This window comes from Pagrus major, chromosome 24 (assembly GCF_040436345.1).
Source record: "Pagrus major chromosome 24, Pma_NU_1.0".
Classification (NCBI taxonomy): domain Eukaryota; kingdom Metazoa; phylum Chordata; class Actinopteri; order Spariformes; family Sparidae; genus Pagrus; species Pagrus major.
The window spans coordinates 2,668,939-2,685,065 of NC_133238.1; the positions used below are offsets into that span (position 1 = coordinate 2,668,939).

The following is a 16,127-nucleotide window of genomic DNA, read 5'->3' on the forward strand; positions in this document are numbered from 1 at the left end:
ATGTTGGAAACATTAAGTACACAATTCAACAAATAACAAAAGTCTAGTCATTTTCATCATCTTAATGCAGAATTCTTACATATTATATCGATCAGCTCGTCTTAGTTTGGTTTAAAGGAAGACACCTGAATCCAGAAGGTGTAGGGTTGTATTTTTCTGTTCATAAGGAAAATAGGTGTAATAATATTTCCTTTCTTTCTTGACAGCTTGAGTTTTGTTTCCATTTATTTTTCATTTATTTAACACCCACAGGAATATATCAGCAATCATAGCTGGAAAATTTGAACATCTAGCCCGACCCTGACTACTCCTCCAGCTCCACCTTCCCGATTTATACTGAGACCCTATCACAATGTGGGCAGGATAGGGTTTAATCTGTGTTTGATCAATGTCATTACCCAGATAATGTATCTAGATACTGATCATAGCTGATAAGATGGGGTCATGTTTTTTAAAACAAGCATTTCTTCCAGGGATGATAACTTTACGGTGAACAGAAGAAGGGATTTAGTTCACACTGAGGCTTACAAACAGACCAGGCTGTGTGTTGGTCATTTGTTGTGACATGTCCAAATCGAAGCAAAGATTTGGGATGCTGCAGTCTTGTTGTTGGATGTGAAGTTGTCCAATTACACCAAGAACCCAAAAGTTTTAGCTCTTTCCTTTCAAGTACTTGTCCCATTGTAGAAAGCGATTGAGTTTCGACTGGGCCTAAATGTGATACTGTTGGGGGTTTTTTTTTCTTCCTCCCCCGCCTGTGTATCCGTTCGAAGAATCACAATTACTGTTTTTCCTCCTTCCTCCTCCTGAAGGATATCCAATTTTCCTTTCCTTACATAGTTTGTCCTCCATTTTCCAGAGGAGACACAGTAAGATTTCAGTAGACGACGGGCTACTGCTCAATCCTGTGATCGATGCATTTGTCCTTCTTTGTACATATGCGCTGCCTCTGAATATTAACATCTGAACTCAGGCCAAAACTGTGCTGTCACTTCAGCCTGAGCTCAATCTCTGCTCAGATTTAATTCAATCAAGGCTGCTTGTTGTGTGTTTGTGCAGGAAAGCAGCACTCTTTGTTGTGTGTCAGTAACTAATCTTTAATTAGCCTCAAAGGGCCCGGGCTTTGCAAACAAAATTCTTCTAATACTGAGCCGACATTATGATGAATCATGTTCCAATGGTGAGTAATCTCTCTTCTCTCCTCAGCGATATGACAGGTACATGTTTACACTGTGTTGATGTGATTGTCCTAATGGCCTTTCAGCGAGCCATCACCTCTCCCCTCTCATCTGTCACATCCAGTCTGTTTCTGTTTTTGTTTTTTCCTTCTGTCCTCACACCCACATGCTATCCTTCCATCGCTCCCTCAGCCTCTCAGCTCTGCTTTCAATTTCACTTTGATTTCTCCCCACTATTGCTTTGGCTCCGCGTTTCGTTTTTTCGATCTACAGGAACTATTTGATCTTTTAACAGATTTATTTTATCTGTATGACCTTGCGATGTCTTTCCAGCACCACTTGTGTGGGGATATAGAGGGGAAAGGTGGAAGAGGGGGTTGCCTTTTCCTCAATCTGCCCATAAAAAAGCCTTTAAGACTTTATCAGCTGGCCCGAGCCCTGAGAAGTATAATTACCCCCACTGTTTCCAGCTAAACACAGAAACACACAGCCCACTCCTCACAGTGGATGTGACTCAGATAATGTTCCCTCCAGCAAGTGCCTCTTAATTATAACTTTTCTCTGGATAATGAGAATGATATCTGAAATTGGACTTCTTCATTTCTTTTATCCTTGAATTTCATGGATTCTGGGCTTAGAGTATGTCCCATACATGCGCTTTCATTGCCACAGGCTTTCCACTGACGAACTACCAGCTCCTTTATCAAGGGGAATAATTAAATCACAGCTAAATACTAAAGAATCATGAGTTTTGACCTCTACTGGTACTTGGACAATGTTGAAGGAGTCAGGGTAACGTTGCTTTGGTGCATGTGTTGCTCTCCTTGGCTTCTGATTGAAAAGAGGCTCTGAATAAACAGGCGAGGTCACATCACAGCAGCTGTACTATTTTTTTCAGCTGTGTTTTTCAAAACCTGTTCTACTCTTTTATTTGTTTCATTTTACAGATACTGTAGCAGCACATTCATTCATGGGGAAAAAAAACTGCTTTCTTAAAATAATGCTAGTATAACCATGACTTGGCATACTGACCTCACCTCATACTCAACTGCTAATGTGAGAAATTGAACAGAACTTTGGTTCTGGCAGACAAGTCAAGTCAAGCCCAGCTCACAATTTCAGCTGATGGCTCAGCTGATTCCCTCTATGCATCCAATTGGAAAATCTCCGACAGGACACGTTATTTAAGCTGCTTTAAGGCCCGATCACACAGGGACTCGTTGTTTAAGGTGCAGTCGCTTTAAAAATGCATTGAAAAAGCTTCTTTTGGACAAAACAGTGTGTAAGATAATATGAGATCGAACTTTATTAATCCTGAAGGAAATTCTTGTGCCAGAGATTGCCACAAAAAATTACAGTACAATAGAAAAAACAGGAACAACCAGGAAGAAAATGCGTGGAGCTCGGCTGAATGCACATCCGGCCTTCAACTTCTAAAAACTGCTAGAAAAAAGCAACCTGCAGCCCAGGTGAGGAGCGCCTGCCAGGCGCAGCATACCCTAGGAAAAGAATGGTACTGCTTTGTTCATTGTGTTTCTAGCGATGCGTCTCAGTGTGATCGGGCTTTTCTGCCAATTTTTGCTGCTTCCTCTGCTGCTTCCTTTGCAGCCTGACTTAAGGCCTCTGCACACCAAGTACATTTTCTTTTTGTCTGAAGTCACGTTTAAAAATAAATACAACCTCATGTTGTGTCAATCTTGTTTACACACTGACTCTGAAACTTTTGTCCATCATTCATTTTTTATGGAACTGGTTCGGTTTTCTGTGTTTTTTTTACATCCGTCAAAAGCCTTTAGAGGGTTGTCTGACTCTTCAGAGCCACTAAAAGAAAGAAAGAGTTTAGTAAAACAGACTGATCTCAGGACAGTAGTTGTTCTGAGATCAGTCTGTTTTATTAAACACCATGATCTTGTCTGAATATGTGCAGATCCAGGTGAAACTAGCGTGCACTCTTCTGATGGCCCAACCTTAGACATAGTAGTTTGTTGAAATTGGTGGTATTCTTTTTATTGTGTGATTCCATAGCCAGCAGTGTATCAAACTGGACCACTGACATCCTGACATACACCCAGGAGTGATCGGGATCATTCTGAGTTCCTTCATCAGCAGGTGAAACTCTCCTTGTTCTTGTCTGGTTTTCAGGATCGGATGGACGCAGTAATTATTTTTCTTTGTTCAAGAAGTGAGAAGACCACAAAATCATCTTCACTACTTGATGACTCTGTTTTGTGAACAGTTAAATAATCTAATTGTACATCATGCTGCAGGGTTTCTCTGCTCAAATGATATATCATAAAAGTAATAACACATTGACCAGTAGTGGACTGGCATGAAACCTCTACCCTTTAAATGTTTCTTACAGTAAATGAAGCTACTGTAACCTGTATTTTTCCTCATGCACCTCCCGAATTCAGAACTGTGTCTTTAACATTAATATACGAAGAAGTGTATATATTTTAATAGACTTTCAAAGATCACTCTGAGAATAACGAAAAAAATAAATGTTTTCAGTCAAATCATCATCAACTCATCATCGTGAGAGCTCGTCATGCTGTGACTCATTCCAGACAGTGAAACATTTCTGCTGCCTCAAAACCATCAATGGCATCTTCGTCGACTGTTCACCAAACAAAATGCATTATCATCCCTCCATTATTTCAGCAGCCCACAAACACCATTACCTCCTCTGACTGAGTTAAGCTCTGCTCCTTCTTCACAGTGTGTAACCCACCTAAGCCACTTCAGGCTATACATAATCATAAGCAACACTAAAGGAGCGGGAAATTTGTGCTGACGTGCCAGGAAAGCAAGGGAGAGCAAAACGCAGAGAATCCATGGAAAATAAGTGCTGACTGAAGGGTTAGCAGAGGAAGAACTGCACTCCAGGGACACTGCTTTAGGTGGAAAAATGACACAGTAGCTAATAATAAAAGTGCACTCTGGTTTATTATTTGGTTTGTTATATGACATCCTGTGGGAGGAGTTTCATTACTACTTTTTGGGTTGAAATTATAGCCGCTTTGTTCAAATACTGTAAGTATTTAAGATGTTCAGGATCTTCATTCTGGAGAATGTGTGGCTTATTCCACACAAAGACATGATTTTTCTTGTGTTTTCGAAGCAGCTGTGGATGAAAGGTGTGTGTTGTGTCAGACAGACCTCCAGTCTTACCTGACACAAAAGCTGCCACAGCAACAGACTTTTAATTGGGCTCCTGTGTTTCTGTGAGTTAGAGCTTATGTGCTGAACAAGTTGTATCGTGTATCATCAAGAGGCCACGACAATTAAACCTTATTGGTCTGATATGTCAAAGGAGGCAGGAGTCATTCCTCACATGTACAAAACGATACAGAAACATGACTCTACTGTGAATGGGCCAATGGAATCTGTTGGGTAACGTGACCAGATCTGACACTCATCCTTATAATTAAAGTTAAAAACAGAATTTGCAGAATAAAATATGCTGTAATCTTGAAAAGTATGTACATTACAGAAATGTAATGTATGTATTACAGACTGATGTTGAGAATGCAGTGTTGCAAAGTTTCTTAATAGAACAAAAACAGGCTATTCAGAACTCAGAAATTGGTATGTCACAAAATGCATATCAACAGCATTATAGAGATGTTAATAATCTATAAACATAACACAACATTAACAAAAAAACTGTTAGCATTGTATTTCTTAGCGTGCCTTAGAGGGAGGTAACATTTTGGAACATTTACTGGAATAAAAAAGAGGAATGTTAACATGAAAGCCTTAACCACTGATCTAACCAGGTGGATCAGATAACTGTATGCTATGCCCAAAAAACCTGCCTGACAGTTTATCACTGTCTGGCTTGGCTCAGGGCCATGCTGTATTCGGGTCTGAGCATTTTTTGACTGAAATGAGAACATGGAAATATGGATGGTTTTAAGAGCCAGAACTAAATACATAAATAATGTAATTATAATCATATATATTTAAATTGTTATTATAACATATACAGTTATATATAAAACTATATATTATATATTTTATTTTATTTGAGCATTCAATAATGTAAACATTTATGTATTTAAATATTTGGCTTCGTCCGTTAAAACCCTCCATATTTATTACACTGGACAGGCTGAACTAAACAATGGCTCATTTTCCTGTTAGACCCCCCACAGTAACTTAGAGTACGGCATTTAACAAATGTATCGCACAGACCTTGACCCCCCATCGATACTGAATCGATACTGCATGTAAAACAATGAAGTCAATTAAGGCGGATTGAAGTAAGGCGGATCAAATAGTCCCTAACGGGGGAGGTTTTATTTTGAAAATCGTGAGCGGAAGCGGTATTGTTTACCGTTTCCGGCCACTATCCTCTGTAGTCACTGAGTGAAGCTGCTCAGGAGCCGGTGGTGTAGTTTAGTAACAAACCTCGGCACACATGTCCTTTTATCGACACCACTTGTGTTACCTCTGTAGCTAACAGTAGACACAACTCGTCAACATGAGCTAACGCCAGAGGTGTTCTATGTGAGACTGAGAACACGGTACGTCCCCTCTTCTCTTCAGCTTGACTAAAGGTTACATTAGTACCGTTTGCTAGTATTTCTCTCTGCGGTTTTTCTGTGTAAATGCTACTGACCAATTATTATTTAATAATTATTATTGACCAATGTGATATTCACTAGTGTTATAAAAGTCCACAGAAACCACAGTGAGTTCAGCACCGTTGTCAGCTCTGCCTGTTGTCTCTCTCATTACACAAACTTTCATCACGTACATCAGTGTGTGACCTGTATGTACAGACAATATGAAGCTTTACTGTCTAATGGACACAATGTGTCTCTTTATGCTTCAGCTGACCTCTACAGTACAGAAATACTCAGCGGTGCTGAGGTATGATATATTTCATTGATATGTTTCACAGGCTTCTACACTTAACACAACCTGAACAAATCATACAGAATGACATTTCACAGAAACATGCAAGGTCTTAAAATTCCTCCAATATTAAGTAATGGGAGCATATTTGATCATCACATTATTATTATCATATTATTATTATTGCTGTTGATGTTGTTGTTACTGTCATTACTAGTAGTAGAGTTTCATCAGAACTAGTTGATTCGTTTAGCAGAAGCCAGCAGAGGTTTTGGTCCCTTTTAAAAACCAGCCTGTGTATTTCACCTATCAGTGACAACATTAGGACTAAATGGTGAATTCACTAAGGCATGGACACAGGACCTCTGTGGGTGTCCTGTGAACTCCTGGCAGTGGATCCTTTGAGTCCTGTGGGTTTCAAAGGTCACATTGTCCAGCCCTACACCATAATAGATACACTGAAAGTAAAATAATTATCTTCTTAATCTTATCTGACTGATGATTTGTGTCATGTCTGTGTGTTTGTGCAGGTGCTGAGGATGACAGTAGTGAACCTGTCCTTTGCTGCCTGTGGCTTTTTGGGGATCTACCACCTGGGTGCCGTGGGGGCCTTTCTCCGCAATGGGGACAAGCTGCTGGGCTCCCTCAGGGCCTGTGCGGGGGCCTCAGCCGGGGCCCTGGTGGCTGCTGTAATGATCACAGCCCCTGACAAGTTAGAGGTAGAGTGTTCACCTCCTCATTCAGTCTGCAGAGAGAAAAGAATGAGAGTTTATACACTAGTACTGTGGTTAATAAAGTAAGGTTGGGCAAACCTTCAGGGGTCTTTGAGGCGTTTTACAGAACGAAATAGGGATATACATTTTTATATAATTTGGAGAGTAAAAACACTGAAATCAGAATGTTTTAGAGTCACAATTGTAGTCATATTTTCCACTGTTACCATTATTATCTCCTCTTCTGCAGTGCTGACACTTTTTTGTGAGTGTGGAATTAAAGATTTTGCGAGGCTGAAGTGCCATTCTCAGATATTCAGCATGAAAGATTTGACATCCCAGCTGGAGGACTGACTATCCTCTTACTGTAAGATTTAACACCCACTAGCAAAAAGAAGTATAAAGCAAGATCATAATATTTGGAGAATACACGGATAACTTCGATCGAAGTTGAATTTAAATAGAGATAGAGAATAGAAGATGATTCTCAGTCATCTAGGTCATGATTTGTCCATCCAGCTGATACTAGAACATTTTAATTAATGTCGCTCCAGGACCGTCAACTGACCAATCACGCTTTTGTAATGTCATAGCTCAACGACTGGGGGGACAAAGACTTGAAAAATAGGCACATGGGAGAAGTTATTCTTTCAAAGGGTCTATTTTAACCCAAACCATGTTTTTCTAACCCTAACCAAGTATTTCTGTTGCCTAAACTCCACCCAACTGTGACAGAAAACTTAAAAGAAACTGAAAATAATTGGTGTATAAATAATGAGTGAATAGTGTAACAAATAATAATGTTCTAAACAGGATACTAACTCCTGAGTGAGCATCATATATTTAACCCATTCAAATGCAGTGGCCTGCTGTTAACCAGTCGGTCCTGTGTACATCCATCACTGTTTTGATCGGGCACCAAACAGGACAGAAACAGACTACAACAATGCCAAGAATAAATGATGGTAATGTATGTTTCTAAAAACCACAGATATGTTGAGCTTTATATGTTTTATGTTGCAACTTTACATTTCTTTAGGTTCAATTTTCAATGTTATGTTGTGACAACAATGTGTTTATAGACTGGTTAGGTTTAGGCACAGAAACCACTTAGTTTGAGTTAGGAAAGGATCGTGTTTTGGCTGAAATTGGCTTGGAATTGTCCCGACTTCTGGTCAAAAAAGATTTTTTGTTTCCACAAACAAGGCTTGACAATGCCCAAAGTCTCGTTAAAAATATCCAGTGGTATCGCACTCACAAAATGTAATGCCATCTCGAACTGTGGTCTTTGGCTCGACAGCTGACTTCCAAAACAACCACACAGAATAACCCACAGGCCGTCACTCGGATGAACAGTTAGATCAGTCATATAACAACAACCTTTCATCTTTGTTCTTTTTTTTTGTTTCTTTTGTTTTCTTTTGTATAAAGTCTATAAGTAACAATACATATTATTATGCTATTATTAATACTTATGTAGTCTTATTAACATAATTTTAATAAGCATCTTATAAGGACTTATATTTATTCAGCTATCTCTTTACCTACTGGTATGTGCTACACATAATAGTGTTTATTTTGACCTATCTTTGTTCAGCTTTGTTGTCCTTGATTCTCTCAAACGCTGAAACTGATTTCTATTGTGACCACACTACCAGTCATCCAAAAAACTGAAACTGTGTGATATGAGCATGTGGGTGTAACTGAATGAGGTTTGATGTCATCACAGTGTTTTTTTCCTTCTCTTGCAGCACTGTAAAGAGTTCACCTACAGGTTTGCAAACGATGTGAGACGACAGAGGTTTGGAGCCGTCACACCTGGATACAACTTCATGCTCACACTACGGTAATTACTGAGCACATATCACTGAAACACTGATGTCGGTCTGAGCAGTCGTGTATAATGTACCACAACTGTAGACAAATATAAGATTTGTATAAGGGGTGTCAAAAATCACGGCACAAGATTGTGTGATGCAAAACCTTGCAACTACTCACAAATGAATTGCAATATGAACCAAATATCAGTTGGTGAGCAGTGTATGGTGAGGACAGTGTGGGACAGTGGGAGCTTCTTCTCTACACGTCAGAGCATCAGAGTCCTCTTTCATTCCAAGATGATAAGCAGGTTGCATTTAGTTACACAGTGAAGTACAGTGGGGGCTCAGGGGAGGATGTCAGTCTGTCCTACTTTTAATCCAAACTGAAATTTCTCAACAATCACTGGATGCATTGCCATCAACTTAAGTACAGACGTCCATGTTGCCCTCAAGATGAATTGCAATAACTTTGGTGGTCCTCTGACATTTCATCAGCTCAGAATTCTTTGGTTTATGAACAAATACCTGCCTAACTAAACTAGACTAAAGTTATTCAGCCACAGCTGCTTTTTGTTTGCAATCTCGAAAATTTCTGGAAGCAGTAATTGCAGGTGTATTATTGGACCTTACTGCTTCCCAGAGATCCAGTATCGGCTGTGTGAAGTCAGTCAGTTGTCAGTTGCCAGCTTTGCCATGCTTCCATAACAACACCACATGAAAGCGACTTGCACTTGTTTTTAAAGTTTCATCATCCGCTGTTAAAGGTATTTTATTTTTATTTGTTTGGCCATGAGCATTAACAGTAACGTTAGCAGAGACCAGGACAAACAAAACTGTTATGGCGAACCACCTACTCTCTTTGGCTGACCAACCACTGCTGGGTGAACGTGTCACTAACTGTGCGCCGCTTGTGATATTTTCTGGGAAAGTCCCCACCAACACCCATTTATATTTTGAAACAATATATTAGCAAAAAAACAGGAAAACAAGTTAATATTTGCAATCATTTAAGTACCTGTGCAAATAATAGTTTTAATTTTGAGGCAGCTATTGTGGTAATTTGGGGTCATTTCAAGGAATTTTCTTGTATGTTACCTGGTAATTACCACCTTTTTACCAAGTGTAACTGAAACACCTATAATAACAAAAACATAAAATAAAACACTAAACCTTAAACCCTCATTAGTATTTTGGTGGTCTGGTCTATGTTCAACAGATTGAGTAATATAATAATTACATGTTGCTGTACAAAGACCTGTTTACAATGCCTTGTGGGGTTATTATTATTAAAATGAGCATCTGTGTGTGGATACTCTCCAGGGAGGGGATTGAAGAGATTCTACCCAGTGAGGCTCACAGTCTGGCTTCTGACCGCCTCTACGTCTCAATAACGCACTCTAAAAGTGGCAAGAACCACATTGTATCCAGGTTTACCTCCAGGGAGGAGCTCATACAGGTACACACCCCCACTCTCTAAACAGCACTGTTCCCTGAATGTTTAGGATTATTTTACATCCTTGTTTTCCATCATTCTACAAATGCAGATTTTGTTTTTTATTGCTTCGACCAGAAAATGAGTATGACAAAGTCAACACTTGTGTAATGATTGTCAGCATACTGTATATCAGCAGTGGGTTTGACGGCCTAAATATAGCCATCGTCTCCCCATTATGTGACATTTACAGAAAGAATTTCTCATGTTAGTTGTGGACAAGATTAAAAATGTTCAGTGTCCAGCTACCTCCTGCTGAAGGGTTCAGTGTTAACTCATTGACTGTCCCCACTCTCCAGGCTCTACTGGCCAGCAGCTATGTGCCTGTCTATGCTGGACTGAAATCAGTAGAATTCAAAGGACAGGTAATGGGCTCATTCACGGTGTTGGGGATATTTACTGTCTCATCATTTGTGTGTCCAAAGTATTAAATCAAGTATTTTGACTGTATGAAATACGTTAAGGCACTGTGTTTGTAACCTGCAAAGTCAGATAACACATATGATACAATCTGATATGATACAATAAAACTTTATTGTAAGTTCCACTGGAATTCATTAATTACACACATGACCATGAAGAGATACTGTTAGCAAGTCTAGTATCTTTATAATATATCTTTATCCAAACATGTTTTCTTTAAAGATTTAGGGGGATTTAGTGGCAGAAAGTAAATATGATATTAGCCACATTTATGTGTACACTCACAGTCATACATGGTTCTACAGTAGCCCAGGAAGGAACCAAACACTGGCTCTAGAGAGGGCCTTTAACTTTGTGTGTGTGTTTTTAGTGGCAATCGTAGGGAAGGCTGAGACGAGGGGTGTTTGGTTGGTTGCAATCTGTAGGATTTAGGATCTGCGACTGAATCCTACACACTGAACCTTTAAATGTCAGGAGCCAGTGGTAATGTTAGTCTGTCTGTGGTGAAAAATATCCATTTGGAATCACTCTGTGAAAGGAAATGAAATAAGCTTATTTCACTTCCTCACCGTTGAACATGTTAATAATAAGAACACACTGCTCTGCTTTTCTTCCGAGTTTCCCCAAATGCAAACAGCAGAACTTCTGTGGAAGTCTAAAACATCATTTTGCCTTAGTCTTAACTTTACTTCTAGACATTGTATGACCTGGGAGTCTGGTAGTATCATAGCTTGATTTTGTTTTATTAGAAGTGGATTGATGGAGGGTTCACCGACAGCCTGCCAATACTGCCCGTGGGACGAACCATCACTGTGTCTCCCTTTGCTGGAATGCAGGATGTATGTCCTGTCCACAGAGGGTCCTTCAACACTCAACTCCGACTGGCCAACATGAAAGTAATGGTGGGTACTGTATTATTTTTATCAAATTGGTCTGAAAAGGGGAATCTGACATACGTAAGGATTCAAAGATCTCTATTGTTTTCATCCAGATAACTGGTAATGTTGATGTAAAGAAGTAGCACCATTCTGACAAGCCATGCCATGAAATATGCCAGTGTGAATTTACAAATGGAAAATAAATATGATACTTTGCACTCAATTTTTAAGGTTTGGGCCAGAGAGAGATCCCTGCATTGATGGTATTTGTCAGGGGGGTGTTATGGCTGAAATACAGCTAGCTGAAGAAGTGGTACATGATGAATTCTTCCTTCTTTTAAAGGTGCACTATGACATAGTAAAAACCAAATTAATAATAAATTAATAAAACCAAATTAATGCAGAAATCACGTAATGGAAATGCTACTGCCAGCGATTCTAATGCAACACTGACGACTGTTTTATAAAATTAAAATAAAAACAAATGCCCATAACAGCAGCAGTAACAGCAGCAGTTGCCATGGCAGGACAGTGACTGCCTCAGACACCGGCAACTGGAGTGAAAGGCAGGAAGTGCCACTACTAGCTGCCGCTGCCACGAATTGAGCCAGCCCTTGCTGTCAAATGGTGAATAATCTACTCTGTGGGGTTCATATATTTGTAAATCTGATTCTGATGGAGTCAGTGCCTCACCAGCCATGAACCTCACCGCACGTCACTGGTTGACACATACTGGGCAGCAGGTATGCCCTGTCTCCCTCTCCCAGGAGTATTTTTAATTTTGATATGAAGTCTGAGATTACCTTATAACTTGTTAAAATAAATGTTCCTGGTTTCGTTGAATGCTGTACATTGTAGGAGAAAGTGCATCTCTGTCTCAGCCTCACCTGTCAAGCAGTGACCACATGTTCTGTTTTCTTTTGGTTGCCATGATTGTTTGTGTCTTCCTGTTTGGATGGTCAGTTTGTGGTCACTGAGCCTGTACTTGGTGAGGATCTGTCTCTGCTTTCTATCTCTGACAGTAGAGAGATATTCTGCTCATTCATCATCTCTTTTTAGGGCTAGATAACGTTCTAATCTACTTTGGCTTTTAGTTTCTTCTTTCCAATGTTCCAGATAGGTTTCTTTACATTGTGTTATAATTTGCTTTACTCTGATTGGTGTTTGGAAAGCAGTGTTGTTGTGAGGCTGGTCAGACTGTGTCTGAGAGGGGGCAGTTAGCCTCAGTACCAGCTGACATAGGGGACTCTTCTGGGCTCAGCTCAGAGTTTGGAGGGCTTTGGAGTGGAGGGTGTCTCTGGCTGGATTTCAGGTGGTTAAAGAAGTTGAGCGTTCTCTGTTGAATGTTAATTATCAGTGGGTATCTGCCTAATTCTGCTCTACATGCATTTGTTGGTGTGTTTCTGTGTACGTGTAAAATGTATCTGCAGAATTCTGCATGTAAAGATTCTGTTGGATGTTTGTTTCTCTCTCTCTCTCTCTCTCTCTCTCTATTTTGTCTTCATTGAGATAGAATGATAGTGAAAGAAAGAGTGTAGCGCTGGAGAAGTGGTGTGTGCTCTTCCTACACATAACAATGAAATAATTTTTTGTCTTGGGTTAGGATTAAATAACAAATAATTGTGTATAGGTCAGTGTTTTTATTGAGGCAAAAAAGTAACAAAGTATCCAGTAATAATAGGTACTTGATTTGAATTGTAAGCATCACAACACTTATTCAATGACAGTAATCCGTTACTTTATAATTAGTTACCCCCAACACTGAAGTTCGAAAGGTTGCCACTACAGTTGCAGCTCGAAGTCATGTTGGTATTAAAAAAAATTGTGAAGGTATTAAAAAAGGTATTAAAAGGTATTAAATTTAACTTAAGAATTTCTGTATATACCCTGTATGTAGTTTTTGGGAGGAAAGATCAGAAGAGAAAGATCTTCATTGGCTGTTTTTGTTTCTACCTATACAAACTAAATAAACAAAATCTTTTCTACTCTTCTCTTCTTTCTACAAACAGTGTTCTGGACCTTATTTTCCTCAGAGAACAGCTTGTTTATTCAATTATGGAAAAAATACATATTTCTGAGTTTTGAATTTCTTCTACAAAACCACATAGTGCCCCTTTAATGAGCACCATACAGCCTGGGGGGCATTCTTTGAAATCATTTTATGTTGTTTGGTTGGTGAGTTATTTATCCTGCCATCAACAAATCTGGTGAAAAAACAGACTGTCTCTCTCTCAATACTCTCTGACTTTGCTACCATGTCTGCGACTCTCAGCCCTGAGGTTATTAGTTCCTACTGAAGACATAAATCGACACAAAAATATAGTTTCTTTTTTTAACTTTCTAATTTTTTAAAACATCTGGTCACTGTATTTTTGTTTTTCAAACCGTACTCAAACAGAAGGAAGTAGTGCGTTCGTTGGGGACTATTGGTCAAATTGGCAAATTAATCCACATTTGGTGTTCTAGGGCATTTTTCCAGCAGCAGGATTGTGTGATGTTGTAAATGGTTAACTGGCGAATCTTTATTTTTCTTCAACAAATCCCATGTGTAGACCCAAACCAACAATGAAGGCATCCCACTAACAAGTATTGTGTGTATCAAAGCCTGATAAAGCCTCAATCCTCTGTGCCACAGAGCTCCATTGTTGTCCAACTATTCAGAACACATCAGTGAGTCACACTGTTTATTGCCGTGAATACACACTGTAGTTTATTTGACACATTCACTGTCCTGCTGCTGCAAATACTGTCAATCCACAATACACTTGTAATAATTAGTTCCAAGAACAACTGTTGTCAGTGTGCTCTGTGGATTACCAAGAGGATCATGGGAAACTATTTCTTGAAAAACAAGTTGCTGTTGAAAAGAGTTATTACCAGCCCTGACAGTGTGGCTGGTATTGATTTCACCTTGTGTGTGTGTGTGTGTGTGTGTGTGTGTGTGTGTGTGTGTGTGTGTGTGTGTGTGTGTGTGTGTGTGTCATCATGGTAGAATGAATAGAACACCTATTGGGGTTTTCCACTTGCATGTTAGGACGGGTTGAGTCAAACCATGCCGCAGCGATTTGCATTTCTATTACCAGTTTGACCGCGCCGAGTTGAGCCAAGCCGTGCCCGGGATGGACCTTCTCCAGAGAAGGTCCAAAGTGCACCCGCCCAGCATCCAAGTGGGCCACGGCGACATCACACGAACACAGGCGACGCGTGACGACCACCTTCTCTCCCTCAAATGAGCCTGTGTTGCTAGTACTTTCTACTGTATTTTACTGTTTGATCATGTTTGCTTTCAGATGTTTCAGGAGTCATGTCAAGTTACTGCTGGTGAAAACCCAGCGTTTCCTGATTGTGCTGCTTCATAATTAAGCTTTTAAATGACTAAATAACTCCCTGCTGCAGGGAGGAAGACTATTTACAGCCGCTACCACTACACCACTACACAAGCCAAGCACGTCATCAGTCAAAGACACTTCAAGCAGGCAGCCCTGTTGTAATGGAAACGCAAATCCCCGGGCTGATGTGCCAAGTCAAACCAAATAGAGCCAGGCCGGCAGATGAAATCGACCACAGAAGCGGTCTTGAGCACTTTGCCAGGTGTTTAATGTCTGTATGTCTGTCTGATTTTTGTCAGGTGTGTAGTCAGATCAAAATGGAGTCTGAGTTTAAAGATGGGTGTGACCCACAAGTATTGAGTATTCATTTACTAATGTAGTAATGACTTCTGAGAACTCATGGGTTGTAACATCAACATGTTGACAGCTGTTGCAGGAGGCCTCCCTTCAAACACCCCATTTTAGAACATGCGCTGGCAAAAATCTGTCCACATACAGACTGTTGAGCCAACTTCATGAGATGCTTTTTTTTTGTTTTCCATGTCTGCTATTAACTTCTTTAAGAGTAAATACTGCATGTTACTTTCTGTCGTTGTCACAGATTTTCATGAAGACTTGACCTAAATGTAGTATTTTCTTGTGTTTCCTCAGTTCTCCTTGGAGAACATCAAACGTCTGAACCAGGCTCTGTTCCCTCCATCCACCAGAAGCATGCAGTCTTTATGTGATGAAGGTTTCAATGACGCTGTGAGGTTCCTGAAGAGAGAGGCCTGGATGAGCTGACAGTCAGATTCCCTCATGGAAAGAACTCTAAGAACAAGCATGAAGTACCGTTTACAGAATGCATTTTATGAATTTTAATGTATTTATTTCTGGTGTGATTTTAGTTTTTCTTCAATAAATACAAAAAAAATATCAAGACCAAGTGTTTCAAGAGTGATGTTATGGAGAAACAGCTCTGTGTGCACTGACCGGTCTGTGAACATCACCTGTGTTGGTTTGTGAAGCAAAAAGATGCTTTTTTCCAGGATCAAGGCCTCAGTGTATATTTATACAGCAGAGCATGGAAGAGTGTGTGTATCATTGTGAGCCTCCATCAGATAAGTGTTATCACACACATTCTGGACCTTTTCCTGTGCTCTATGTGACAGCAGCTGGACATGATGAAAAGCCCTCATGTGAACATGGACTCTTCATCAATTTTCCAAGGAGGCATTTAATTTCCCCCCACTTGAAGCAGTGGGAAAAAAATATTGGATATCGCAGCACTTCACAGGAAGTCCATGCTGCTGTCACGGATGTTGGAAGCTCCCTCAGGACATGAGGAGAGAGAATCGTCTTTGAAGTGCTGGACGGGTTTCTCTGCTGCTGGGTTACTGTTTGATTTCCTCCAGCGTCAGGAGATGTGAGCAGGTTTTCCATCAGTTTTCA

The 16,127-nt window shown here is 39.9% G+C and overlaps 1 protein-coding gene across 3 annotated transcripts; it reads left to right on the forward strand.

Annotated features, from left to right (window-relative positions):
- Window positions 1–5,564: 5,564 nt before the first annotated feature.
- Window positions 5,565–15,684, forward strand: pnpla4 (patatin-like phospholipase domain containing 4). 3 transcript variants are annotated; one of them, XM_073462421.1, is made up of 7 exons: window positions 5,565–5,707; window positions 6,572–6,760; window positions 8,506–8,600; window positions 9,895–10,030; window positions 10,366–10,431; window positions 11,239–11,391; window positions 15,348–15,684. In XM_073462421.1, the coding sequence occupies exons 2-7, from the start codon at window positions 6,581–6,583 to the stop codon at window positions 15,477–15,479; spliced, it is 762 nt and encodes a 253-aa protein (XP_073318522.1). In that variant the 5' UTR covers window positions 5,565–5,707; window positions 6,572–6,580; the 3' UTR covers window positions 15,480–15,684. The 3 variants fall into 3 exon arrangements, with proteins under 3 accessions (XP_073318522.1, XP_073318523.1, XP_073318524.1); XM_073462422.1 differs by lacking the exon at window positions 15,348–15,684 and adding an exon at window positions 14,360–14,855; XM_073462423.1 differs by lacking the exon at window positions 5,565–5,707 and adding an exon at window positions 6,030–6,056.
- The last annotated feature ends 443 nt before the right edge of the window (window positions 15,685–16,127 follow it).